The sequence below is a fragment of the Hylobates moloch genome, unplaced genomic scaffold (assembly GCF_009828535.3).
Source record: "Hylobates moloch isolate HMO894 unplaced genomic scaffold, HMol_V3 SCAFFOLD_5, whole genome shotgun sequence".
In the NCBI taxonomy this organism is placed as follows: domain Eukaryota; kingdom Metazoa; phylum Chordata; class Mammalia; order Primates; family Hylobatidae; genus Hylobates; species Hylobates moloch.
In genome coordinates this window covers 148,542,721-148,569,998 of record NW_026652280.1, presented here as the reverse complement: position 1 = coordinate 148,569,998, position 27,278 = coordinate 148,542,721, and the positions used below count along the sequence as shown (strand labels likewise).

Below are 27,278 nucleotides of genomic sequence, written 5' to 3'. Positions count from 1 at the left end.
GACATCTTGGTGATTCATGAGGAGAGGTACAAATATATGAGCCATAACTTAGCTGTCACTTAGCTAAGTGCAAATAATCAACTTGGTCTCAACTGGATAGAGGATGACTGATTGCCTAATAAATTTTCCCTTTTATTCTAGTTATAAAATTAACACATACTCACTGTAGAAATTTTTTAAGGTATAAAATAAGAGCCATTTAAAACCTTATGACTTATAAATTATCATGGTTAACATTTTGGTACATTTCATACCAATGCATTGTCTATATATCTATTTTTACATAGTTGAGAATGCATATGTATATGTAAGTATCTCCAAATGTTTTGTATATATCACAACATAAACATGTTCCTATGTCATTAAAAACTATATACTTAATTTGTAATGACTACATTAGATGAATGTCATGTACCATCATTAATTTTAAAACAACTATTTTTTAAAACTGAAATAGGATACAGTCATACCAAAAAAAATCACAATAATAAGCAGGGCAATTTTCCTAGATTGCAAATAGGCTCAGAGTTCCTCAGCTTCGTAAATGTAAACTCACAGGCTGGAGAACCTGAGATGACCATCTGGTCCCACATGTTAGGAACACCAGTGTATCTGCCTTTAATAGAAAACTCCAAACAATGTAAGGTGTTTCCTGTCACCATGGGGTATTCTGTAAAGAGACTGGATTTGATTTAAAAATTCTTTTTGTTTGTTTGTTTTTTGTTGTGGAAACCATATGGTTTCAACGATCCCAAACTTACTTCTATCCTGTTTCCAGCTCTTTCCCCTCTCTTTGTCCCCAACCCAATTCATCATGCCCCACACTCTCTCTTTCTCTGGTAGAGTTGGGGCTTCTCTCAGCTAATTGTGAATTCCTACAAAATGTGGTATCATGCATATAAATGAACTACCCCAATTTCACTAAAAAATGTTTCCTGTCAGAATAATGATCTAACTTTCAAAAGTAGTTATCTACAGAAACTATGAACTGCTGTTACTCAGATACATTTATTTTAAAAGGAAATTTTATATCACTACCTTAAATGGAAAATAACATTATTTGCTCTAAGCGAAACTATTTTTTAAAATATTATTTTCCAGATACTCCACTTGCGTTTTAACCATCTGTATATAAAGGAAGCTTAGCAAATGTTTTAAATGTGAAATAACACCAAACTGAGATAGTTAGGATGATTTAAAAGTAATTTTTAAAAATAGCTTTCTTTGTGATTCGTGCTATTTAATGACATAAATTTTTGCCACCAAAAGTTGATCCTGCATGTTAAAATAAAAATACATTACCGGGGTGGGAGAATAAGACTGAAATGAGCAGGGCACGGTGGCTCACACCTGTAATCCCAGCACTTTGGGAGGCCAAGGCAAGTGGATCACTTGAGGCCAGGAGTTCAAGACCAGCCTGGCCAACACGGTGAAACCACCTCTTTAATAAAAATACAAAAAGTAGCCAGGTGTGGCAGCATGCCTGTAATCCCAGCTATCCAGGAGCCTGAGACAGGAGAATGGCTTGAACCTGAGAGGTGGAGGTTGCAGTGAGCCAAGATCGAGCCACTGCACTCCAGCCTGGGCAACAGGGTGAGACTATCTCAAAAAACAAACAAACAAAAACACTGAAATGGTCATTGGTGCCTACTAATTGTAGCCTATTCACACATTTATTCAACTTCAAGCTTTTTATCAAATAAAACTACAAGGCTTGAGTTTTTATACAACATGAGTAAAACCAGGGCTTCAATACAGTTTTTCTTGCCAATAACTTAAGTTATTCTTATTTTAAAGGTTTCATGGAAGATTTGAGAAAGTGTAAAATCATTTTCATGATTGGTGAGTAACAGCCCTTGCATTTTCTAACAATACAATTGCTAATAATAAGAATTTGGTAGTAGGCCGGGCGCGGTGGTTTACGCCTGTAATCCCAGCACCGTGGGAGGCCAAGGCGGGCAGATCACGAGGTCAGGAGATCGAGACCATCCTGGCTAACATAGCGAAACCCCGTCTCTATTAAAAATACAAAAAAAATTAGCCGGGCATGGTGGCGGGCATCTGTAGTCCCAGCTACTCAGGAGGCTGAGGCAGGAGAATGGTATGAACCCAGGAGGCGGAGCTTGCAGTGAGCCGATATCACACCACTGCACTCCAGCCTGGGCGACAGAGCAAGACTCTGTCAAAAAAAAAAAAAAAAGAATTTGGTAGTGAAAGAGACTATTTATTTCTCATTCTGTTTTGAAGTCTTTTTGGTCAAAATAGTACCCCAAGTTTTGCAGGTTATTTCTTTCACGTATGCAGTTTTATATCGCTTTGGGATTTGTATCTTTTCAGCATGGAAAAAGTAGGACTTGAAAGAATGTCAAACTTCTGAGTTTAGCTCTACAATAACAAAGTGCATTAAAAGGGTAAGAGGTTGTCATGTATTAAAATCTAACACACATCTTTTCTGTTTAAACACTGACCCCCTCCTTTCTAAACTGAATGCATCAATTGCCACATGTTCAAATATACTTCAATAGCCAGATCCTGATTCTACACAGCAAACAGTAAAAGCTATCTAATTTGCTTTTGCTCTAGTACAGTGAAACTTATTGATGGATGAATTGTGGGAGAAAATGTGTTTGAGGTTTACCGACATTTTCTGAGCACTCACTATGCTCCCGGTTATCTCAGTTAATCCTTATACAATCCCATTACCTAGTCTATTCCTATTACATATCTATTACATAGACAAGAAAAAGGAGACTCACGAAGGTTAAGGAATTTGTCCAAGATTATGAAGCTAATGAGTGTGTGAGAGCCAGATTTCCAGTTTTCCTTATGGAAATAAAGGGAACTAGTTGTGCAGTAGTTAAAAATGCACAAAAAAAAGGACAAATATTATCCTTTCAAAACTTAGTACTTTTTCCTCTAATCATTCAAGTGCCTCAAAAAATTAGTACACCTACCTGTACATTTTCCAGAAAATGTCTATTTATATTCAGAAATAATGAAAAGGTCCACACCTCCTCAGTGAGTGGGAAAAGAATGGTTGTCAACACTACAGAAATATAATCAGATAAACTTAGACTCTTGCAAGTTAAAATCAGAGTGCCTCCTTGGAAATCTCTGGGTAAACTTCCCTCATTGTTAGATGAGGAAACTGAGGCCCAGAGAAGTTAAGGGGTCTGATCACAGTCATTCAATTAACTGGTAGCAGGGAGGAGACCAGAGTCTCTGACTGTAGTTCCTCACTCGAGGCTTCTCCCTCCTCCGCCACTCAGTTGTGTTGGTTGTTAACCTGAATGCAAGCTGTCTCACACATTCAACCATCTGACACATGCTTATTGAATATTGGACCCCTGCTGGGCAGTGAGGAGTCACAGAGCTGCCATCTTAGATGAAGAGAATAATGGGTATATCATTAACCTTGAAAAGTATTAGAAAGGAACCAAAGAGCTGAAATAGGGAACAACCTGGGTCAAGTGTTTGGAGTAAAATTAGGTGATTACTTTAGAGAGGGTGACCAGGGAAGGCTTCCCTAAGAACGTAACATTTAAGCAGGGAGATAAAAGGAGAGATGGGCCCAGTGAAGGGATGAATGGGAGGTGAGAGGAGGCAAAGAGAGCAGTATGTGTCAGGCAGTGGGAATTCTTGAGACCTACCTTATGTCCAGTTGTCATCTGCTTACCTCTAGCTGACCTTAACCGTGGGAACTGGATGGACTCTTCCCACACTTATTTTGCGTTTTTTTCAGAAAGTAAAACTGTATATTGCTTATATCACTTATTGAAGAGTAACCTAATGTCATAATTGCAAAGGAAAATTAGTTGTGCTATAGATTACTAAAATTCCCTTTTCCACATAAGTTTTAATAATCAATTTTCCTGGCATCCAGACCATACACAGAGTCTTATATTTTCTATTCAATTTTTATATTAGGAGCCAAGTTAGGAAAAGGGGAGATCCTTTAAACTTGACAGCTAGGAATTCACAGTAGGAGCCTATATTAGTCAGCGTTCTCTAGAGGGACAGAACTAATAGAATACATATATACATATAGGAATTTGTTAAGTATTAACTTATGCGATCACAAGGTCCCACAACAGGCTGTCTGCAAGCTGAGGAGCAAGGAGAACCAGTCCGAGTCCCAAAACTGAAGAACTTGGAGTATGAGGGCAGGAAGCATCCAGCAAGGCAGAAATATGCAGGCTGAGAGGGTAGGCCAGTCTCTCCTTTTCACTTTTTTCTGCCTGCTTTATATTTGCTGGCAGCTGATTAGATTGTGCCCACCAGATTAAGAGTGGATCTGCCTTCCCCAGACCACTGACTCAAATGTTAATCCCTTTTGGCAACACCCTCACAGACACACCCAGGATCAATACTTTGTATCCTTCAATCCAATAAAGTCCACACTCAGTATTAACCATCACAGAGCCCTTTATTATCACATAGAAATCTGTGTTTTTAATAATGTGGTCCAAAGAAGCTTCCAAAAATAATACAGTATGTTTTGTGGTGGTCGTTACTGTCTTGGCAGTAATATTACTTCAGATTTATCCATTAACACTCACAGTTGAACTGTGACATATATTGTCAAATGCCACTTCCCTCTCTCTAGGCATAACTAAAGATCTCACCTGTTACTAAGTCCTGTGCCCTTCAGAAGGTCAAACAGCACAGTAGAAGATCTTTGGAATTAGACAAAGCTCGAGACCTCCAAGGGTCCACAGACCACCCTCTAAGAATTGCTGTGCTGAGCAAGATTTTTCTTCTATCTAACAAAACTCTCCTGTATTTCAATTTACTGATCAGTCACTCTTCTAGTAAAAGAGATTTCAGCTTACTGTTTGGGCCATAGAAGGTAAAAAGCCACTGTGATACAGAAAATAACTGCTCTTCCTCTACTGTACATACTGGACTCTGAGAATTAAGGCCTTAGTTCTAAATACTTCCTTGACAGGTGGCAGAATGGTATTTTGGGACTGCTTTATTGTAAGTCAATTTAACCTTATAAAAATATTCCAGATGTCATAGACACACCCATAGCTGTTTTGATGAGTTCACTTTCAGTGAAACAGAGTGGTTTTGTCTATTTGAGAAGATGACTGAATTGTCACTTTTCCAATTATTGTCTTGGCATATACCCGAAGAACACTGGGGCTGCAGTATTAGCCAGAGTCTAGGTTGACGTCCTCACTATTTGCCTTAAGACAAAATTAATATGCCTAAAGCATTCTTCCCCTGTTTTAACATATCCATTAGATCCTGTTTGTCCACAGAAAGGTCCAGACTTCTTAGACTGGCCTTCTGGTCTTTCCCATTTCCCACCACACTCCCATGTCAATCTTTGGCTCCAGCCACACCTGCATCTTTATTATCGCTTGAGCTTGTCGCACTTTGCCAGCCCTTTCACTTGAAATGTCTTCTCTGCTGTTAATCATGCCCCAAGGTCAGGGTTAAGTTCTAGCTCCCTGAGAACTCTGCTGTAATCACCAGCCTTCCTCCTCTGCGCTCCTCTTCCCTTGTGTCTACATCATTCATTTGGGTACTACTTAATGACTAGAACAACAAATATTTGTTGGAATAATGAATTCTTTAAGAAGCAGTGTGGTCTGTTTCCATAACAACCAAAATTGCAATTGGAATTCCTGGCCTAGAACTGACAAGCAGCCTGTTGCTGCTGTGGCTGTTTCTTGCGGGATGGTTTTCATGTTAATTAGGAGCCTAATCAGACGCTCCTTTCTCCACGAAGCTGAGAACAAGCAAAAGCAACTTTTCCCCTGAGCTGGTGCTGTTTCTTGCTCATTAGCAGGGCAGTAGTCACAGGTGGGAGCAGGTGATAGCACTGATGGTCATCTGAGTAGAAACCACGTTCAGGGCAAGTGTACCATCTGCACCAAAGGGGAAGGTGGCAGGGATGGACCCAGTCGACCCTTTGAATACTGTGTGACTATACATTCTTCTTCCCGAAGAAAGCAGCTCAGTAGCTGTTTATAAAGAAATACCTTTCAAAAAACAAAGAAGGGATCCCACAGGGTAGGACCAGATGATCGAAAGGATTGAAGAAGATTCTATGGACTTCAGTTGTTCACATACAAGGTATAAGAACCTGTGCTGAAATACAAGACAGGAACGCAATCATTTCTGAAAACCGAAAATCATTTGGAAAATGTAGAAATATCCTTTAAAGAGCCTCATTATGTCCCACTAACAGGTTCCTACAGTTTTTCACAGCCTTTTCTGGTACATTTCTTCCCTTTTTTCTTTTTTTTTTAATCTCTTGATCATTATTTTGCTATAAGCCCATTTATTTTGGCTTCTTTTTCCCTTCTCCATTTTTCATTGCCTGCCTATGCCCAAAATGTGACATAATCTAAATTCCTGCCAATTTATATCCAAACCTTGGGTAGAAGTGCTCCAATTTGGGAAACACGTCTGACTTTTCAAGTGAGGTATGATGTTAATGACATAACGATCAAGACATCATTCAAAGGCCATAGCTTTCAATGTGTCAGGGACACAGGTGGCCTAGTGTACATTGGCATTGGTGCTGTGATAAACTATTTTAAGTAATGAGCTTTGGGAGGTATTTTGGCAATATTTTATGTTAATTTGTGCGTTTTAAACCACTGCAAAAATAGTCCTATCTATTTTCCTAAGGAAAACTGGAGAAATAAGAATTTTTGCTTAAAACTTAATATTGCAATGCCTGGCACTATTTCATTATAGCCATGTTGCCATTTCATTATTGCCTTATTATTAAAAAGCATGAATTGAATTTTTTTTTTTTTTTTGAGACGGTGTTTCGCTCTTTCTCCCAGGCTGGAGTGTAGTGGTGCTTTCTCAGCTCATGGCAACCTCCACCTTCTGCTTTCAAGTGATTCTCCTGACTCAACCTCCCGAGTAGCTGGGATTACAGCCACCCGCCACCACGCCCGGCTAATTTTTGTGTTTTTGGTAGAGACGGGGTTTCACCATGTTGGCCAGGCTGGTCTCGAACTCCTGACCTCGTGATCCGCCCGCCGTGGCCTCCCAAAGTGCTGGGATTACAGGCATGAGCCACCATGCTCGGCCATGAGTTGATTCTTTAAAGTATCTACTTGGTGCTTAACTGAGCACTTTTGATGGACTTGACCCACGTATTTGGTTAAATTAAATATGAAAGAAATCGGATTATTTTAACTCAGTGTGGCTGTAACAGCAGTCAACATTTATTGAGCAGTTAACACGTACCAGACACTACATAAAGCACTTTATGAAGTTATCTTATTGAATGCTCCTACCCATCCTCTGGAGTAAGCACTATTGCTATCCTGATTTTTCAAGTAAGACATTAGGGAATTCAGTTTATAGATAGATAGTAAGTGGTGGATCTGGAGGTTGAAAGCATGGATTTTGGCAAAAAACACTGTCTGTTGTTTTTGTTTTATCTTGAAGTGACAGGCTTTATTTATTTTCAAGAAAATTTCTGCCAGATACTCAAATCTGAAAAAAAAAACACAGTTTGTTTGTTAGATGCTCTTTCAGAAAGTAGATATAGTGTTCACTTTTAAAAGCAACTGATTCAGCTACTTAAATAATCACACAAGTGCTTTTCCCAAAACAAAAGCAAAAACCATAGGTGTGCTAAAGAGCCTTATGCGTATTTCCCATTTTGTCACACAAAATATTAAAATGATGTGTGCTTAAGGGTAAAAATTAAATGTGTCTTTTTTACTGCTTCATCAAGGGCATTCTTATGTAACATTGGTATTTTCTTTCTTTTCTCTGTTTTTTACTGCGAGTACATGGTAGTGAAGCACACGACTAGTACAGCAGGACTAATAACACCGCTGCCGTGCACCACAGGTTTACAACCATTGCTTCTGCACCTCCTCCGAAATGCTAATAACCTCTTAGTGTTATAATGAATATAGGGGACCTCTAATGTCTGTGGACCACAATTTGAGAACCACCACCGTGGGGTTACTTGGGGGTTGGGGTGGGTGTGTTGAGCACGTACGTAGGACAGAGAGAAACCCCAGATTTAGCACTTAGGGATCTCAAAGGGAAAAAGTTCCTTGTGCCTTTCCAAGCAAATAACCTCACAAATGTGAGGAAGAGGTCAGGGGGAAAATAGTGCATCTGCTGAAAGCCCTGTTTCTCTGGGCTCCTGTAGGCCTGGAAAAAGTTCCGAGTGTTTCTCTGTGCTCAGTAGTGCAAGGGGTAACTAAAAGGAAAGCCTGTGCACTTGTCAGAAGAAGACAAAGAGGACTGTAGCAGGAGGTCCCAAAGCAGGGGGCTGGATGGAAGGTGGAGGGGGTACAGCCCAGGGGAGCAACAGTACCAGGAAGAACGAGAACTGAAGGGAGGGCAAAGAAAACCTGCAAGGTGGGAGAATGGCCCTGACATGGAGACTGAACTTTGAACTGGATTATCAAGGTTATCAGAAATCACTGGATTGGACTAAGAAAACCCAGACAGGATTTGATTGAGTTTCCACTCTGAAGTGAAATCGGGCAGCTCATGAGCTAGGGGCGGGTGCGATGGTTAATTTTAGGCTTCAACTTGACTGGGTTAAGGGATACACAGCTAGCTGGTGGAGCATTATTTCTGGCTGTGTCTGTGAAGGTATTTCCAGAAGAGATTGGCATTTGAATCAGTGGACTGAGTAAGGAAGATCCACCCTCACCAATGTGTGTGGGCACCATCCAATCTGTTCTGGCTCAGCTAGAACAAGAAGGCGGAGGAAAGATGAATTTGCTCTCTCTCTTCTGGAGTTGGGTCATCCATTTTCTCCTGCCCTTGGACACCAGCAGCACCCCCAGGTTCTCAGGCCTTTGGACTCAGACTGAACTACAGCCCCCCACCTTCCCCGTTCCTCTGCTTATAGAAGGCCTATTATGGAACTCCTTGGCCTCCATAATGGAGTGAACCAATTCTCATAATGGGCCCATATGTATATATGGGCTTTTGATGGGAATAATAAGCAACGGGATATATACATCCTGTCGCTTCTGTTTCTCTGGAGAACCTTGACACATACAGCTGGGGTCACCTAGAAAATAAGTTGCCATCTGACTCTCTAGCCTTTGGCCTGGCCCAACTGGAGCACTGTTCCAGCTTCAAACACAGGCACCAGATCTCCACAGTTCTTTCTCTCCTGAAGGGATGCAGACACCAGGGGCCTCTTTCACACTCTTGCAGGCCCGACACCTGTATTTTCAAAGTCCAGGCCATTCAGGATGGGAGAGTAAAGAAAAAGAGACACTGGACTACTTTCCAAGGGAGCCTCAAATGCATTTACCAACTAATGAGATATCTTTCTAATGTTGGAGAAATGTGGGCATTTTGTGGTGACAGTGAACCTACTTAATGACACAAACCTTTTCACTACAAAAAGGCTGTAAGTAATGTTGAACTAGAATGCAATGCATTCTTTGTTTAATCAAAGCAAATTAATAAGCCTTTATCAAGGGCTTACTATGCTCAAAGAACCGTGAAATTCAGAAAGACATAAAACAGTCCTCGCAACACTGCATGACATGGCAGGAATTTAGGACTCATCTAGAAGGGCAAATTACTGCCAAACAGAAAAGAGCCCAAGTACATGAGGTTACCAGTAAAGGGAATGGAGGCCTCATACTCATTGTGTCCCTAGTCATTGGTTGAAATCTTTTTGGAAGCACTGTTAATTCATCAGCTGAGTCACCTGATGAAGTTTTAGGTATTTGGCCTGTTCACTAAAGGCCAAGTGTATTCAAGGAAATGGCCAATGTTCCTTATCTGTGTTATCCTGCTTATTGATTAGCAGTTGAGTTAAGGGACATCTCCAGGCTGACTCACTGAAAGCCTCTTTTGCTTGTTTAGAGAGCCACTCTGAATGATCAGGGGACAGTAGCAGATGCTGCAGGATCTAGCAGGCCCCAGCACTGGAGAGGAGAGAATACCCAAAGTCTTGTGTTTGTATCCAAGTTCTGTGTATCCTTGGGCCAACCCCTTATCTCCTCTGGATTTCTTTTAAAATAACAAAATCTCTGTCAACTCCAAATTTGAGCGACTAACAAGTTAACACATTGTTAACTGTTCTCTTAATTGGAAACTTGTACAACAGAGACATAGCCCAAGGAAGTGAAGCATGAAGGCAATTAAATAAGTCAAATACCCCATCCTCTAGCCTAAAATATTCATTTTAATTACCTAATAGCAAGATTAAAACTAACATATACTGGTGACCTACTGTGTTCCAGATACTGTGCTGTCTTCATATGCAGTATCTTTTTTTTTTTTTTTGAGACGGAGTCTTGCTCTGTTGCCCAGGCTGGAGTGCAGTGGCTCTATCTCAACTCACTACAAGCTCCGCCTCCCAGGTTCACGCCATTCTCCTGCCTCAGCCTCCCGAGTAGCTGGGACTACAGGCACCCGTCACCACACCCGGCTAATTTTTTTGTATTTTTAGTAGAGGTGGGGTTTCACCATGTTAGCCAGGATGGTCCCGATATCCTGACCTCGTGATCTGCCCACTTCGGCCTCCCAAAGTGCTGGGATTACAGGCGTGAGCCACCGCACCCGGCCCCCATATGCAGTATCTTATTTAATCCTCACACCAGTCATCAGCACTCATATTCTTCCCCATTTTACAGGGAAGAAATTGAAGAAATCAAGGCTCAAAAAGGTTGAATAGCTTTCCCAGGGTTACACAGTTAATAAGTGACAGAATTGAGACTCAGACCCAAGTTTCTCAGACATCAAAGTCCATGCTCTAAAAGTGTCTGTAAAAGCAAGGAAACCAAAATGTAGGTGAAGTTGTGGGAATATAGTGGGTGAGAGAGGTTTGCCATAATCATGTGAATAAGTACTGCCATTTTCTGTTTTACTTTGCTCCTATGTATCTAGCTATTGATGTCTGAAAACAAAGGTCAAATACGATAGCAAGTGAATATTAATGACAAAGACCTCTGTCTACTCCAGCCGTGTTTCTCTCAAGTATGTAAAATTCCATTTTAACTTCAAAACAGGAAACAATTTGAACCCATAAAAGTACCCTAAACCATCACTGAAAGTACCATGATTTCAGAATTTATGCTATGTCTTTTGCCATAAAGAAATAGCATAGGCACCTGTTTTGTGAGCATTGCCAAAACTACTGAGGGCCATTGGCAGCAATCAGCAAGTGTTTGAGCGTGTGATGCTGGGTGGGTCCGAGGGAACCTGGTCATGCTGAGATTTTCTCTGTGAGTGGGATGGAGTAGCTCCCCTGTAAACTGATCTCAAACAGTGGCCTAGTATGGAGGTGGAGGGGAAAAATCCTACACAAGCAGATATATAGACTTAAAGGGGGGTGCTTAAACTCCCCACATGATAAAGATATTCTCTCTCTGCTATAGTACATTCATCCATTAGGTATATATGGCTTTGGGTGAATTTTGTTAGTTCATTTGACACATTTACTGAGTTTCTACTATATATCAGCAAAATGGCAGCCTAAGGATACAAAGATGAAAGGCAAGGCTCCCCAGTCTAAAGGAGCTCATGTTGTAGGGAGGAAGCCAACAAATAGCGCAGCTTGGCACACGCAATGGCAGAGGCGCAGGCAATGGGAGCAAGACTGAAGTAGGGATCAGAGTTGAGAGAGGAAGTCAGAGCTGAGTCCAAAAGAAGAAAAGGAATTGGCCAAGTGCTAAGTGGGAAGAAAGTGGGGGTGAGCCTAAGGCAAGGACTGAGGGAAAGGTTTGTGCAGGAGGGAGCCTCAGAGATGAGATGGATGGGAAGTGGTAAGAGCAGAGCTGAAGACAAGGCAAAATCTGGGTCATGAGAGACTGTGATCCCAGGAGAGGTAGTATGAACTTCACCCTGTGGCAGCGAGACGCCATGAAGGCTTTTACTCAGTGACACATTGTCAGCTTCCAACTTCAGACGGAGCACTCTGGCAACCAGGACAGGAAGCCTAGGCTTCAGCAGGAGGTCAGCCAAGGTCATCAGAATGGTCATTCAGGTAAGGAAAAAGGAGACAGTTGAGGTGAAAAAAGAAAAGCAGATCCAAGAGATTTAGGAGGCAGAATCAATGGACCATAAAGGTCCATTGTGGGAACAGGTGAATGAAAGGACCTGAGCATGTCTCAGAAGCAGCTGGTTTAGACAGCCACATGGATGGAAGTGAGAGGTGAAGCCAGCTGGGCTTCTGGGTTGGGTGGGGATTTGGAGAACTTTTGTGTCTAGCCAAAGGATTGTAAATGCACCAATCAGTGCTCTGTGTCTAGCTAAAGGATTGTAAATGCACCAATCAGCACTCTGTGTCCAGCTAAAGGATTGTAAACGCACCAATCAGCACTCTGTAAAAATGCACCAGTCGGCATTCTGTAAAATGGACCAATCAGCACTCTGTAAAATGGACCAATCAGCATTCTGTAAAATGGACCAATCAGCACTCTGTAAAATGGACCAATCAGCAAGATGTGGGCAGGGACAAATAAGGGAATAAAAGCTGGCCACCCAAGCCAGCAGCAGCAAACTACTGGGGTCGCCTTCCATGCTGTGGAAGCTTTGTTCTTTTGCGCTTCCCAATAAATTTTGCTGCTGCTGATCACTCTTTGGGTCTGCATTACCTTTATGAGCTGTAACACTCACTGGCGGCTTCACTCCTGAAGTTAGCGAGACCACGAACCCACCAGGAGGAACAAACAACTCCGGACGTGCCACTTTTAAGAGCTGTAACACTCACTGTGAAGGTCTGCGGCTTCACTCCTGAAGTCCCCAAGACCATGAACCCACTGGGAGGAACAAACAACTCCGGATGCGCCACCTTTAAGAGCTGCAACACTCACTGCGAAGGTCTGCAGCTTCACTCCTGAAGTCAAGCGAGACCACGAACCCACCGGAAGGAAGAAACTCTGGACACATCTGAACATGTGAAGGAACAAACTCCGGACACACCATCTTTAAGAACTGTAACAGTCACCACGAGGGTCTGCGGCTTCATTCTTGAAGTCAGTGAGACCAAGAACCCACTGTAAGGAACCGATTCCAGACACAGAAGTGCCATGCAAAGAGAAGGAATTTGCAGAAGAAATAGATTTTGAGAGACAGATGAGTTCAGTTTTAAACTTTTTTGTTTGTTGTTGTTGCCAGCCTTTTTCACCCAGGCTGAAGTGCAGTGGCGCAATCATGGCTCACTGCAGCCTCGACTTCCCAAGTTCAGGTGATCCTCCCACCTCAGCCTCCGGAGTAGCTGAGACTACAGGCATGCACCACCACGCCCGGCTTATTTTTCGTATTTTTGGTAGAGAGAGGGTTTCACCATGTTGCCCAGGCTGGTTTTGAACTCTTGGGCTCAAGCCATCCACCTGCCTTGGTCTCCCAAAGCACTGGGATTACAGGCACGAGCCACTGCACCTGGCCAGTTTTAAACATCTTAAGATTGAGATGCTTATGGGACATCCAAGCAGTGATGTACATTAAACAAGAGATTTTTCACAGCTGACACCAAAAATACAAGTTCTGGCTATAGACACAGATGTGAAGCCATGTGTGTGCAAGAAGTCACCCAGTGAACTTAGGGAGGGTGAGGCTGGAAGAGAGCTAAGACCTGAAACCTTCCCAAGAGCCCTGCCAGAGCCAGAGGAGAAGAGCACAGGGAGGAAGGTGGGATATCTAGAGCAAGTGGCATCACAGCAGGAAAGGGGGGAAAACTTTCTTCTGGGAAAGGTTCACTAAAGTATAATGAAAATTGTCTGTGGGGTTTGGCAACAGGTGAGTTATTGGTGACTGGTGACAGCAGTTCCAGAGGAACGGGAAGGGGTAAAGCCAGAGGGTTACGGGTGGCCAGGAGGTAAGTAAATGGGGATCTGTACAGACTACACTTTCAAGAAAGTTGACTCTGAAAGAGTTAAGACTGTTTAAAGGAAAGGGAATATTCAGGGTGGAATATTTTTAAAACGAGAGACTCAAGCTCATTTGTATAAAGAGGGAGGCATTACAGGCTCTAGTCAAAAGCAACACTACATGAGTTCAAGTGTCGCTCCTACATGTACAGCTGTGTGACCTTGGGCATCATCCTTACACTCACTGTTCCTCAGTTTCTTCACCTGTCATGTGGAAGTATTGATCGTACCTAGGTCATGGGGTTGATGGGAGAGTGAAATGAGTTAGCACGTGCAGCAGGGCTCCTAGTGAATACAAACATTAGCTGTCACTGTAGATACTCTATGCAGAGTGAGGGGAGACATCCAATGAGAGGGAGAGAATCTTGAGAAAAGGACGGTGAGGATGGGTTCAGAAGTGAATTGGAACAAGGAAAGGAACAAGATGAGGAAACCATAACAGAAGTTTAGAAGTTAAATTCCTGTTTGTTTCCTCAATGTCTCTTCCTCAACATTTCTTGTTAAAATTAAACACTCCCTAAGGGACTGAGCTGTTAAGTGGTGTTTCACGTACAACCAGCTGTAGTTGGCTGAGATCAATCAGTTGAAATGAGAATGTGTCTCTGAAGCCCTGGGCTTAAACTTGCCTATATGCTGCCATTTCCTCTAGCTGACACATTCTTGCAGTTGTTTACAACAACCCAGCCTTGTAGGAGACCATTTTACCGTAGGAGATCATTTTTTGCCTTGAAGAATGAAGCAGAGTAACAAGCCAGTGATTAAGGAATCAGTGACTATTTTGGCCCTCCAAATGTAACATTCACAAAGTATTTCCTTTCCAACTTGCTCCAGGCTCCTCTGAACCAGAAGTCTGAATGTTTTCTTAGCTGCAAATGAAAACATATTTAAACCAACCATCAGGTGGTTAAGGCAAAAAAGGACTCTTTCCACTTGTAACAGAGTGTAGCTGTTTTGCTTTACTGTGACTTTTGTTCCTAAGACTCAGGTGATATTTTTTCTCATATTTGTCTGAGGCACTGACTCTGAAGATGTTCCTCCTGGTTCTGCCAGGCTGCAGGGAATGCCTTCAACTAGGAAGTGGATCACGCATTACTGCCACGCATCCACCCATCACCACCAGCCCAGCGACCTTGGTGTAAAGTGCATTGAACCTGTTTGGGCTGGTTACGTATGACCCTGTTTGGACTAACTCTTGTAGTCAATGCAGGGAAAGCTGGTGGGGAAGAGCCACAGGCAGAACACACTGGTTTTTTTGGAAGTCCTCAGCATGGTCTGGGTGGAGCCGTTGAGACAAGCACTGAGACTGCCTCTCATTCCAACATCTGCTGTTGAGAAAGGAAGAGAATGTTCAGCAGTGAGAAACCTGGCCGAGGCCAGCCAGCAGACTCCGAGAGAGACCCCTTGGGCACCCCTTCAGAGGACGATTTGCTAGAAGGCAGTGATAGCCAGTTGACTGGAGGGTGACCTTTACTAAATCTCCTAGATGACAGAGACCATGCCTTTTTTCCTTTTTCTTTCTTTTTTTTTTTTTTTTTTTTTTTTTTTTTTTTTTTTTTTTTTTTTTTTTTTTTTTTTTTTTTTTGTTTGCTTCTGCAGCACCTATCAGGATGCCTGGCATTTAGTAGGCATTCAGTATATGTCTTTAGAATGAATGAATGGAATGGAATGGAATGGAATGGAATCTAGTGGAAAATGATGAAAGCTCAGATTAAGTTACTTCCCCCCAAGTTCCTCAAACTCAGGTGTGACTAATACAGACCCATTATCAGAAGCAAATGTACTAATCTGTCTTCCAGTAATAACCATCTCAGAGCCATAATGATAAGAACAGAGGTTTGAGGTAAAACAACGAGGCATGGCTATTTTTAAGAACCAACCATAACTAAGAAACTCTTCCTCTGTTCCTGAAGGATCAATGTGGAGTCTGTAAAGTCTTTATGGCCCCTTCCCACAAAATAAATAGAACCAAAAAAAGAGATACAGCTTTTGGTAAATGTGGCTTAGTAAAGTAGCACATGGTTTCCGTATTAGACTCAGGTTCTAGTCCACCATTAGGTAGCTGGCACCATGAGGAAGCAAAGTCAAAATACAAAACAAATAACAATTACATTGATGATACATGTCCCGAATGTCACCATCCTTCAAAGAATGGAGTGTGTACTGGAGTTGACGTGTTGACAAAGTGTCCATTAAAGACAAAAGAAGGCAAGGCACAGTGGCTCACTCCTGTAATCCCAGCACTTTAGGAGGCCGAGGCAGGCAGATCACCTGAGGTCAGGAGTTCGAGATCAGCCTGAGCAACATGGTGAAACCCCATCTCTACTAAAAGTATTAAAAAATTAGCCAGGTGTGGTGGGTGCCTATAATCCCAGCTACTCAGGAGGCTGAGGCAGGAGAATCTCTTGAACCTAGGAGGCAGAGGTTGCAGTGAGCCGAGATTGCACCACTGCACTCCAGCCTGGGCAACAGAGCGAGACTCCGTCTCACAAAAAAAAAAAAAAAAAAAGAACAAGCAAAGGCTGAATTATCCATCATTGTTGTGATAAGTAAGTACAGTGAAGTTCGTTTTTTGTTGTTGTTTTTTTTATGTTCCCACCCATCACAGAACCTATAATCTGTTCAGAAGCCAGAATTCATGCTTATGAAGACTTCAGAGCCCATACAGGGCAGTGTAGAATTAACTGAAAAGGAGCCATTCGGTGAAGGTTACCAGAGATGAGAGGACAAAGAAAGCACAATGGTTGGCGCCTCTTCTAGAAAAGCTGAGAACCAAGGGGAGTCTCAAAGAATGGGTGGGATTCCCTAAGTTTGAGAGAGGGCTGAGGAGAGAGGGGTTGCAAGCAGGGAGATTCCAAGTTAGGAGCCAATCACAGCAGTAGGGATGTGCCCCTCGGAGCCCAGGAACGGGAAGGAGATGGGCCAAACTTTGAAAGGCCTGGATGCATGAATGTGATGTTGACTGAAGACCAGTCCAGAGCTGGTGAGCAGGGCAGGCAAGGAAACACCAGGAGGACAACTGCCCTCCACGAATTCTCCCATATACAGTCATGCATCACTTAACAACGGGGCTGTGTTCCGAGGAATGCCTCGTCAGGCAATTTCCTCGTTATGAGAACATCCTAGTGTGTACTCACACAGACCTAGACGGTGTAGCCTACTATGCACCTAGGCTATATGGTATAGCCTATTGCTCCCAGGCTACAAACCCATACAGCGTGTTACCATAACGAGTAGTATAAATACATAGTAACACCACAGTAAGTATTTGTGTATTTAAACATAGAAAAGACACAGTAAAAATACAGTGTAGTATAATATCATGGGATCATCCTCTATGCAGTTCATCATTGAGCGAAATGTGGTTATGCAGCCCATGACTGGACATTACACCTTCTCCTTTTACTTTTTTCTTTTAATACTGTCCATGAATGTAAGGTGGGAGGATGCAAATATAGAAAAGGTTCACATTTAAAGTAGTAGCTCAGATCGAACAAAATCAGAGCCCTCGTCTTCTAGTCTTCTCCAAAGAAGAAAGAATCCTGAACTGAAATATTAGCCCCAGCACTGCACAACATCACTAGATAGCATAAAATCAGAGACTGTGCCTATTTCACTCACTCCTGTTTGGCAGGAGGAGCACAGAGCTCAAAGAGACGTTAGTGTAGCTTAATTCCCTAATCAAGTCTGGAAGTGAGTCTTGAACATCACTGACAGATAACTGTCTAGTCTTGATTTCAGTACTTCGAGTGTCAGGATATTCACTATCCTATTAACAATAGATAACTAATAACAATTGCCCCTCTTGGAACTCTGAATCAGGATTTTGTTTGGCTGAAAGTTTTTTTAAAAATAACTGCAGTTAAACAAGGTAGAAATTTATTTTATGTAAATTTTAGGTACAAGCAGTCATAGCAGTGGTGTGACATGCTATGGCCTCAGAGACTCAGGTTCCCTATATTTTTCTGCTCCTTTGTGTGGCTTCTCCACAGTTATCTCATGTCCCAAAATGGTTGCTGAAGCTCCAGCCCTTATGTCCTAAGCCCATTAAAAAGGAAAGAGGAAATGGGGCAGAAGAACTTGCTTCTTCCCTTTAAAGACACTGCCTGGAAGTTGCATTCACCAGTTCCACTGACATCTCATTGGTCAGGAAGACACTTCTACCTGCAAGGGAGGCTGGTAAATGTAGTCCATATTTCAGATAGCCTTGTGCCCACAATAAAAATCATGAGGTTTAATTTTTTACAAAGAAGGAGAAAGTAGATATCATGTTTCCATGACAGAGTCTAATGTAGGCCTCCTCCTGGAAAATCCAGGAAAAGTGGATTTGGCTTTAAAAAAAAAAAAAAAAGATGGGGTTAGGGTCCTGTGAGCTGTAGGAGCTCACCAGCCTCTTGGGGTAAAAACATTTCAGAACCACCACCAACAGGCACCAGGAACGGTATCTGCCCTTTCGTCTCACCTGAGACCTGAACCTTCCTCATTTTCTGTCCATGTAAGAGCTGGAGTCATGGCATTTGGTTTCACAGTCTTGACTAATGAGAGATTTCACATCTCGCTGTGGCTATGGTGGGTGTTGGCTGAATGAATCGTAAAATCATAGAGTGTTAGTTAGAACATAGATGAAATCACATACCTAAAATCTACTATTCATTGTTAATAAGAGGACCAGGCACGGTGGCTCACGCCTGTAATCCTAGCATTCTGGGAGGCCAAGGCGGGCAGATCACTTGAGGCCAGGAGTTCGAGACCAGCCTGGCCAAGATGGCGAATCCCCATCCCTACTAAAAATACAACAATTAGATGGGCGTGATGGCACAAGCCTGTAATCCCAGCTATTCTGGACGCTGAGTCAGGAGATCGCTTGAACCCAGAAGGCAGAGGCTGCAGTGAGCCAAGATCACGCCACTGCACTCCAGCCTGGGTAAGAGACTGAGACTCAGTCTCAAAAAAAAAAAAAAAAAAAAATGATGGGGCCTGATAGAGTTGCCAGATTTAACACATAAAAATACAAGAGCCATAGTTAGATTTGAATTTTAGATAAACAGTGGCATGGCATTTAGTCTAAGTCTCATGCAGGATTTGACTAGGTGTCCTGTATTTTATCTGGCCACCTGATGGGGCCATGATGAAAGCCCAGCTCCCAGTGACCATTCCAGTCAACTTCAGGCTGTGCAGTGCATTTCCCAAAGGAGGTCTGTCTGATTTCCAGAAAGACAGGCCAGAAGTGCCCCACATATGAGAGGCTGTAGAGTTTAGTGGTACCAGGACACAGTTGGCCCTTGGCACGGTTTCTTCATCTGTTACAGGATCACAAACAGCACCTGTTTCAAATAGCTGTTGTAAGAATTAAATAATTACAAATAGAACACATAAAACAGATATTTATTAGATAAAATATCAAGCCAAAAGTATTGTGACTTTTATCTGAATAGTCTGCAATGACTTCTCAAACATATTTGGTCTCTCAACTATACCATTGGTGCAAAATAGGCCACAGTTCCCCTACTATTCTCTCCAGCTTTATGCTGAGAAAACCAAAAATTCCCCTCATCTGCAAGAGAGAGGTATGGCCCTGATTTTGATAAGGCAATAAGGATTTTTATTAACCATCATAATAATTGTTCATTCATGATAGAACCAATATCTTGGCATTATTATGTTGTAAATATAAAAAGAAAAATCAACAAAGACTTCCTGCAGTGACATTGGGGAGTTCACAGCAAATTGCCTTCCTTAGATTATCTAATCTAGAAGTTCCAAATCAGGCTAATCATCAGAATCACCTGGGGAATTATCCTTTTTTATTACGAAAATATTTCAAACATACAGCAAGGCTGAAAGAATATTACAGTGAACACATGTATACCCACCACCTAGAGTCTTCAATTAACATCTTACTACAAGCTGAGTTTCCCTAATCCAAAAATCCAAAATCCAAAACGTTCCAAAGTCCTAATCTTTTTGCATACCAACGTAATGCTCAAAGGAACTGCTCATTGGAGCATTTGGGATTTTGAATTTTAGGATTTGAGATGCTCAGCTAGTAAGTATAATGCAAGTATCCCAGAATAAAAAAAATTAAAATATAAAACACTTCTGATCCCAAGCATTTCAGATAAGGAGTGCTCCAACCTGTATATCTTGTCTTGTTATGTATCTGTCCCTCTATTCGTCCATCAATACATCTCTTTTTCTTGTACACTTCAAAGTAAATTGCAGATGGCTGTACACTTTCCCTGGGGAATTTTCTAAAACTATAAGTTCCCAAGCCTCAGCCCAGAGATGTACAGATCTGCTAATTCAGGAATTTTTCCAAACAACTCCCCAGCTTCACTCTGGTAACCATGCCGATGGAGCCCTTATTAGCCGAAACATTACCAGTCTCATGGCAAAGGGAAAAGACCTGGCACACCATGTGCTGGGCGTAAAAACCTCTGCTCAAAACCGGTACACATCCGCCTCTGCCCACATTTCGTTGACCAAAGCAAGTCCCTTGGAACTCTTAACTTCAAGAAGTTTGGGGCAGGCTGGGCACGGTGGCTCTCGCCTGTAATACCAGCACTTTGGGAGGCTGAGGTGGGTGGATCACCTGAGGTCAGGAGTTCAAGACCAGCCTGGCCAACGTGGCAAAACCCCATCTCTACTAAAAATACAAAAAACAGCCAGGCATGGTGGTGGGTGCCTGTAATCCCAGCTACTCGGGAGGCTGAGGCAGGAGAATCACTTGAACCCTGGTGGCGGAGGTTGCAGTGAACCAAGATCATGCCATTGCACTCCAGCCTGGGCGACAGAGCGAGACTCCATCTCAAAAAAAAAAAAGAAGGTGGGGATGAGTAACCCTTTCACAGGCACAGGGAGAAGCACTATGGAAGGAAAGCTGGAATATTTAAGAAAGTAATACAGTCTAACACAGGAAGCCACTCATTTAATTCAGCTTCTTCACTTTACAAACAGAGAAGCTAGCACCCAGAGAAGCAAAGTGACTCTCCCAGAATCATTCGACTAGTCCAAAGCAGGAGTGGTCAAGAGCCAAGGTCCCCTAATTGACTTTATTGTCATGTACAGGGTTGCCTCTGTGAAGTTCACAGATAGTCCATCATTCATTCATTGATATACTATACACAGGCACTGATAAATAAGGCATGGTTTCTGCTATCAAGACATTCCCAGACCCATTTAAAGTTTATCCATATAACCCTCAGCTGACCCTGGCATATTTCCACATATTCACCAAATAACCTGAAGCAATCAGTGCATTTCAGAACTAATAAAGATGTTGTCTTTGAGGATAAAGATCTGTTTATCTCAATTGTTTTCGGTCCGAGAGTGTCAGTTCCCAGCAACAGCCTGCTGAAGCTCGGCAGTGATGCAACTCTTCCCGGATGGAGAAGGTTTCAGTTGACCTATGGGCCCAGACTGGTTGAGGATCATTCTTAGGGCACAGTCAGTTCATGATCTGATGGCATAATAGTTTTTCTCAGAAAAAGAGTCATTCGGTCACAAAAACTTAACCCAACATAGGGACCTATTTTCATTTAGGGAGAAAGAAATATTTCAACAGGCAGAAATATGACAGATTTCTAAAATATGAAGATTAGAAATAAGATAATTTGATTTGCAAAAGATATTTGATCCTCTCACAAGCTGTAACTGGGAAGACTATGCACCTTTAAAGGTGTTAAAACAGTACCAGGAATAAAACTGCTGTGTCCAACCTTCGTAAGCTCATGGAATTTTACTGGGAGTAAGTTAGAGTTAGAAAGACTTTATACGTCACCAACAGTAGCTGCCTCATTTTGCAGATAATAATTATGATGCTTATTGTGTGTTTCACTTTGCCAGCTACCGATCCAAGAGATTCACATGCATTATTTTGTCCTCACAACCAACAGGTATTGTGACCACCCCCATTTTGTAACTGAAGAGGTTGAAGCTCAAAGCAGATATGTGATTTGATCAAAGTCATCTAGCCAGATGGAGAATGGCCTGAGGTGTGAACCTGGAACTCAAGCCCTTGGGTCCAGTGATCCTTTTATGTGAAAGGAGCAGGGTTGTCATTTTTGTGGGGCCACAGGCTCCTGGACACTGGCTCTTGTTAACAATTGTCTGTGACACTGGGCCAGGTTCTGTGGGGCTGCCAGCCTAAGTGAAGTGGTTTCTGCCCTCTGCGAGCTTCAGCCTGGCAAAGAAAGGAAGAGAGCGTGAGCAAACTGTGTATGCTAGAGGCCAGAGAAAGAGAGAATTTTGAGATGTTGGTCGTTGGTGTTACAGAGTCAAAGGTATCAAAGACTAGAAGCAAGCCAACAAGTAATAGGACAAATATGCAATCGCTGCTGAACTATAAAAGAGCAATTTCAGAGTGTGATGAGGTATGAGATAGTTTCCAAGAGGGTAGGGAGTCAATAAATGAAGAGGAAATGGAAACAGGCAGTTTTCCGCTGCTAAAAAAAGAAAAGAAAAGAAAGAAAAAGAATACAAAGATAACTCAGAGGACACACGCAATGGTAGAAATATTTTCATTTGGACTAGGGAGAACCGAGCCGATGTTAGACAGAAGAAAAGATGCCAACCGAGAGAAATATATTTCATATGGACAAAAAAGACAGCATCAAGTTCTTGGAACAGGCAGGAGAAGATCCGTTTATCATTAAACTTTTTAGTCTTTCAGCTGCTGTTATAAAGTGTCTATTATATTTCAGGCACTGTGTTTGTGCACCATGACGAGCAAAGCAGACCCAGATCCCACACTCAGATACCATAGAGCCTAATAAGGAAGATAAAATTTTAAGTAAATAATATATATCATACATATAAACTAGATACATGTATCTGTAAGTACATATGCTTTATCTATTTATATATTTTATATGTATATAATTTCCCTGCTTTGTCTCCTGTAAAATATATATATTATATATATATTTCTATTTTATTTATATTCATATTTATATTTTACAGGAGCCGAAGCAGGTAAATCATATATATAGTACCACAATAGCTGGTAAAATAGTGCCACAGTATAAAAAACGCTGTGTCCAACCTTTGTAAGATTATGGAATTTTACTAGGAATAAGCTAGAAAGATTTCTAACCATCACCAAGAGTAACTGCCTCATTTTACAGATAATAATTCTGATCCTTATTGTGTGGACTGGGGAAAACTGAGCATGATGTTACACAGAAAAGAAGCTGCCAACCAAGAGAAATAAATTTCATATGGACAAAAAAGAGGATATCAAGTTATCTGTAATATATGTATGTATTTTACGGGAGCCAAAGCAGAGAAATTAGCCTTAAGCTAAATGACATAAAGTTTTCCAAACAGGAGGAAGAAGGATGGAGGGCAAAGGATAGAAACATCAATGTTTTGAAAATGCTGAGGAAATGAGACAGCCTTCATCTTAGTAAGAGGGTTAAAAATATTAAGAGTGAGAGGAATGAGGATGTGTTGAAGGACAGTGGGAAATATTAGCATCCATTCATGGACATCCAATTGATGTCCAACTTGATACTAGGAAAAAAGAAGGATATTTGCCAAGAAGCATTAAAAACTATTATGAAGTTAGATAGCATGACTCAGTTGGCTCAGTTTTTGGACTCTCTCAAGGGAACTCTTAGCAGCCCAGAGTAGATGCAAATAAAGCCTATGGTGGGCTGGGCAGGGAGAGCAGGTTGATGGTGACACGGCAGGTTCCATAGAACTGAAGTAGGGCAAAGGATTCAAAGTTGCTAGAAAGGGGCTGGCGTCCAGCTAGCCAGGGAGGTAAGTGGAGCCCAAAGGGAATGGGCCAACCCTGTGAGGTCATAATGACGACAAGGAACGAGCTGAGAAGAAGTGAGGTCAAGGGAAAAGTGAAAGGGAGAGAAAGATGCTATCAGAGTGGGAGAATAGATCCAAATAACGAACGCTCGGTTTCAGCTAGAGCCGCAGGGGGCTGAAATTGGGTTAGTGATGAAGGTCATTGGTGCTGAGGAGGCTTAAAGACCTCTCAGACTGGGATGGAATAGGAATTAAAGCCTGGAAAGCTTTGCCGATAGCAATTAAACCCAGAGAATACTGTTCTCTCTGCTTTGAGACTTAGAGAAAATAAACGTTGAGTTCTAAACTAGATACGTGTATCTTCACATACGCTGTCACATATATACGTGTGTGTGTGTGTGTGTGTGTGAGACAGAGAGAGAGATCGTGCACACACGGGTGTACATCTTAAGTACCTGCAAGTGGTCTGGAAGTCTGGAAGTAATGGCTAGTTCTCAAATTCGTTACTGACTTTGGATTATGTTTAATTTAAACCTTGATGTGCCAGACAATGTAACTCAGGAAGGGCTATAGAGGTGTATAACCCCCCTTCATTGTAAATAGCTTTTGCCAAGCACCAATATTTTAACAGAGAGATGGGAATAGGAACATTTTTGTTGACATTTGGGGGAACAGGGGACAAATTTCAGAGACTTTTTTTTTTATTATACTTTAAGTTTTAGGGTACATGTGCTAGTTCAACCATTGTGGAAGACAGTGTGGCAATTCCTCAGGGATCTAGAACTAGAAATACCATTTGATGCAGCCATCCCATTACTGGGTATATACCCAAAGGATTATAAAACATGCTGCTATAAAGACACGTGCACATGTATGTTTATTGCAGCACTGTTCACAATAGCAAAGACTTGGAACCAAGCCAAATGTCCAACAACGATAGACTGGATTAAGAAAATGTGGCACATATACACCGTGGAATACTATGTAGCCATAAAAAATGATGAGTTCATGTCCTTTGTAGGGATATGGATGAAGCTGGAGACTTTTCAAATGTAGACTTGACAGAGCTTGGCAACTGGTCAGGTATGGGAGATGAGGGAGACCCTAAAGTGGAATGAGGCAGAAAGTTGGTGATTATTTCCCCCCATTTTACAGATAAGAAACTAAGATTCAGAGAAATTAAAAGATTGCTCTATAACCACGTGACTAGTAAGTGGTAGAACCAGTGTTGATTGTCACATCACCCATCCTGTGCCCTTCATAATACTTCATACTCCTCCATTTCCACCCCTGTGCAGATGCAGAGCCCTTTCATGCTCCAAGTTCCATTACCGAAGACACCAGGCTCAGCCTTGTGCCATCTTTCCCACACTTTCCTTGTGCTGGCAAAGGTGATTAATTACCCTTCCCCTTCCTAAGGAGTCCCAGCCAGTGCTTCTGCAATGGTGTTTACAGGCCCCACTCATAGAACCTATCACACTGCTGTGATGATGGTTCACCTCTCCATCCTCCCCACTAGATTATGACCTCTCTGATGGAAAAGACCCAGTTCTGGGTCTTTTTATTTCTCGTGCTTAGCAGTGTCAAACCCATTCTAGCTGTCCAATAGATGTTTCTTTAAAAAGAGCTGTGTTAATTAACTTCATGCTTAATTCCAGGTAACATCCTGGAGTTAGTAAGATGCAATAAAATGTCAACAAAGGTCATTTTAGGCCAGGCCCAGTGGCTCACACCTGTAATTCCAGCACTTCGGGAGGCCAAGGTGGGTGGATCACTTGAGGTCAGGAGTTCAAGACCTGGTCAACGTGGTGAAACCTTGCCCCTACTAAAAATACAATAATTAGCCAGGAGTGGTGGCACTCGCCTGTAGTCCCAGCTACTCGGGAGGCTGAGGCAGGAGAATCGCTTGAACCTGGGAGGTGGAGGCTGGTCCTTATCTTAAGGAGCCCAGCTCAGGATGCTGAATCCAGGAGCTATCTCACAGGAGAGGATTGCTCCTGTCAATACAAAGCAAACTGGAAAAGGTGACCCACGTGGGCATGCCGAGGTGATGCAGATGGCTTCAGTTCTACTTCTCAAAGAACACCAGGTACCGAAGAGAAGGCAGACTTAGACTCCCTGGGCTGGCAATTCCCATGCAGTCTCTCCCCTCCCTTCCATCAGTGGCAATGCTGTCCAGACCTGTAGGGAAATGACTTACTGAGATGCAAAGTGGGCATTCACAGTACATGCACTTTTCACAATGTAGTACCTTTGGCCTCACAGGGGAACGCTTTTTACATTTTTCCACTTTTTTTGAGGTATTTACAGACACCTTCAAAATAGATGCTCATATTCCACACTCTCTTTGTGAATCACATCACATGGTATGGTGTTCAGGGGTTCGAGCCTTGGGTAATGATACACTAAAAATTAGTGAGATAACAGTAAATGTGACAGCTCCTGTCTGTCATCAGTCATCTTGCCACCGGAGGACACAGCCCACTCATTCTGAGATGTGGTTCCTCAAAATGTCTTTTGCCGTGTAACAAATTATCCTGGAGGGATATCAAGGCCCTGTTGTTTTTTATTTAAAAGTCATAAGTTAAGACCTCAAAGATATGTCAGTGGCAGTATATGAAAATTTATGTTTCTACCAGCAGTTTTTGTGCTTTCACTGCAGTGATAAAATCACTTTGTTCTTCAGTTTGGAGCCAAGGGAAGAATCAAGCTATTGTGTAGATTACTTAAAATTCCACAGTGCCTGCGCCATTTGGCCAAAGAATGCTAAAAATTTGCAGCTGTTGCTCCCACAGAAGTTTCTAACTGGGGCAGCGGCTGCTGTTCAACACACAGCTGGTGTTAATTTGAGCTGAAGATTTTTAATTGCCTTTGTGTCGAGATTTATTAAATAACATTTTAGAGGAACAAAAACTGTAATAGTCATATTAGCAGGATGCTAAAGGAAGAAAATAATTGGAACATGGCATTTTTGCCTTGTAAGCCGAGTCTGAAAATATCTTTTCCACATGGAGGGCTCCCAACCTTCCCAGGAAAAGCATTTCCAGGTAAATCCAGCCACAGAAGCCCTGATGGCCTTTGCAGAAGTTCAGCCACTTGCACCCCTTAGTCATTTACCTGGAAGCACCACTTCTCTGGAGTGGCCTCCTTGTTCCCACACTCTCCATTCCTATTATACTGAGAGACAGGAGGCATCGTGCTTACAGTAAACATAGCATTAGCTGGCGGTTGGCTGCTGCTTTAAGTGGTCTGCATTATTTTGGGGAGCCGCTATAATTGCTGTTTTCGTATTATGTCCAGCCCATCCCTGACAATACTATGAGGGGTCTGACCTCCTCCCCATTTGGCTTAGAGCAGCTGTATAGATGAGCAGAAGACAGAAAACTCAGGCCTTTCCTGGATTTTCTGGCAAGGCAAAGAAGGGGGAAGGAGGGGCCCTTCTATTATAAAGGGTCAACAACTAATGTCCCTTAAGAGGGAAGTTGCCAACTACACAAAGAAAGGAGTTTTAAGTACGAGAAAAGGCAAACCAGGAAAATTGCAGAATGAGTTATAAATCCTCATTACCAGACTAAAATTTCAATCATGTTTTGCATGCCGATGGTAGATATTTCCTTTTAGCAAGAAAACTTTGTGAGGCATTTGTGGCGCACTTACGACGTGCAAAGTGCT

At 42.2% G+C, this 27,278-nt stretch overlaps 1 protein-coding gene across 2 annotated transcripts in view; it reads left to right on the top strand.

Moving 5' to 3' along the window:
- AK5 (adenylate kinase 5) overlaps positions 1–27,278 on the top strand; it is a 296,002-nt gene that overhangs the window by 218,361 nt on the left and 50,363 nt on the right. For both annotated transcript variants that reach the window (XM_032155547.2, XM_032155548.3), the window contains exon 10: positions 1,798–1,842. In XM_032155547.2, the coding sequence (XP_032011438.1) occupies positions 1,798–1,842 (45 nt within the window). The remainder of the gene's footprint in view (positions 1–1,797; positions 1,843–27,278) is intronic.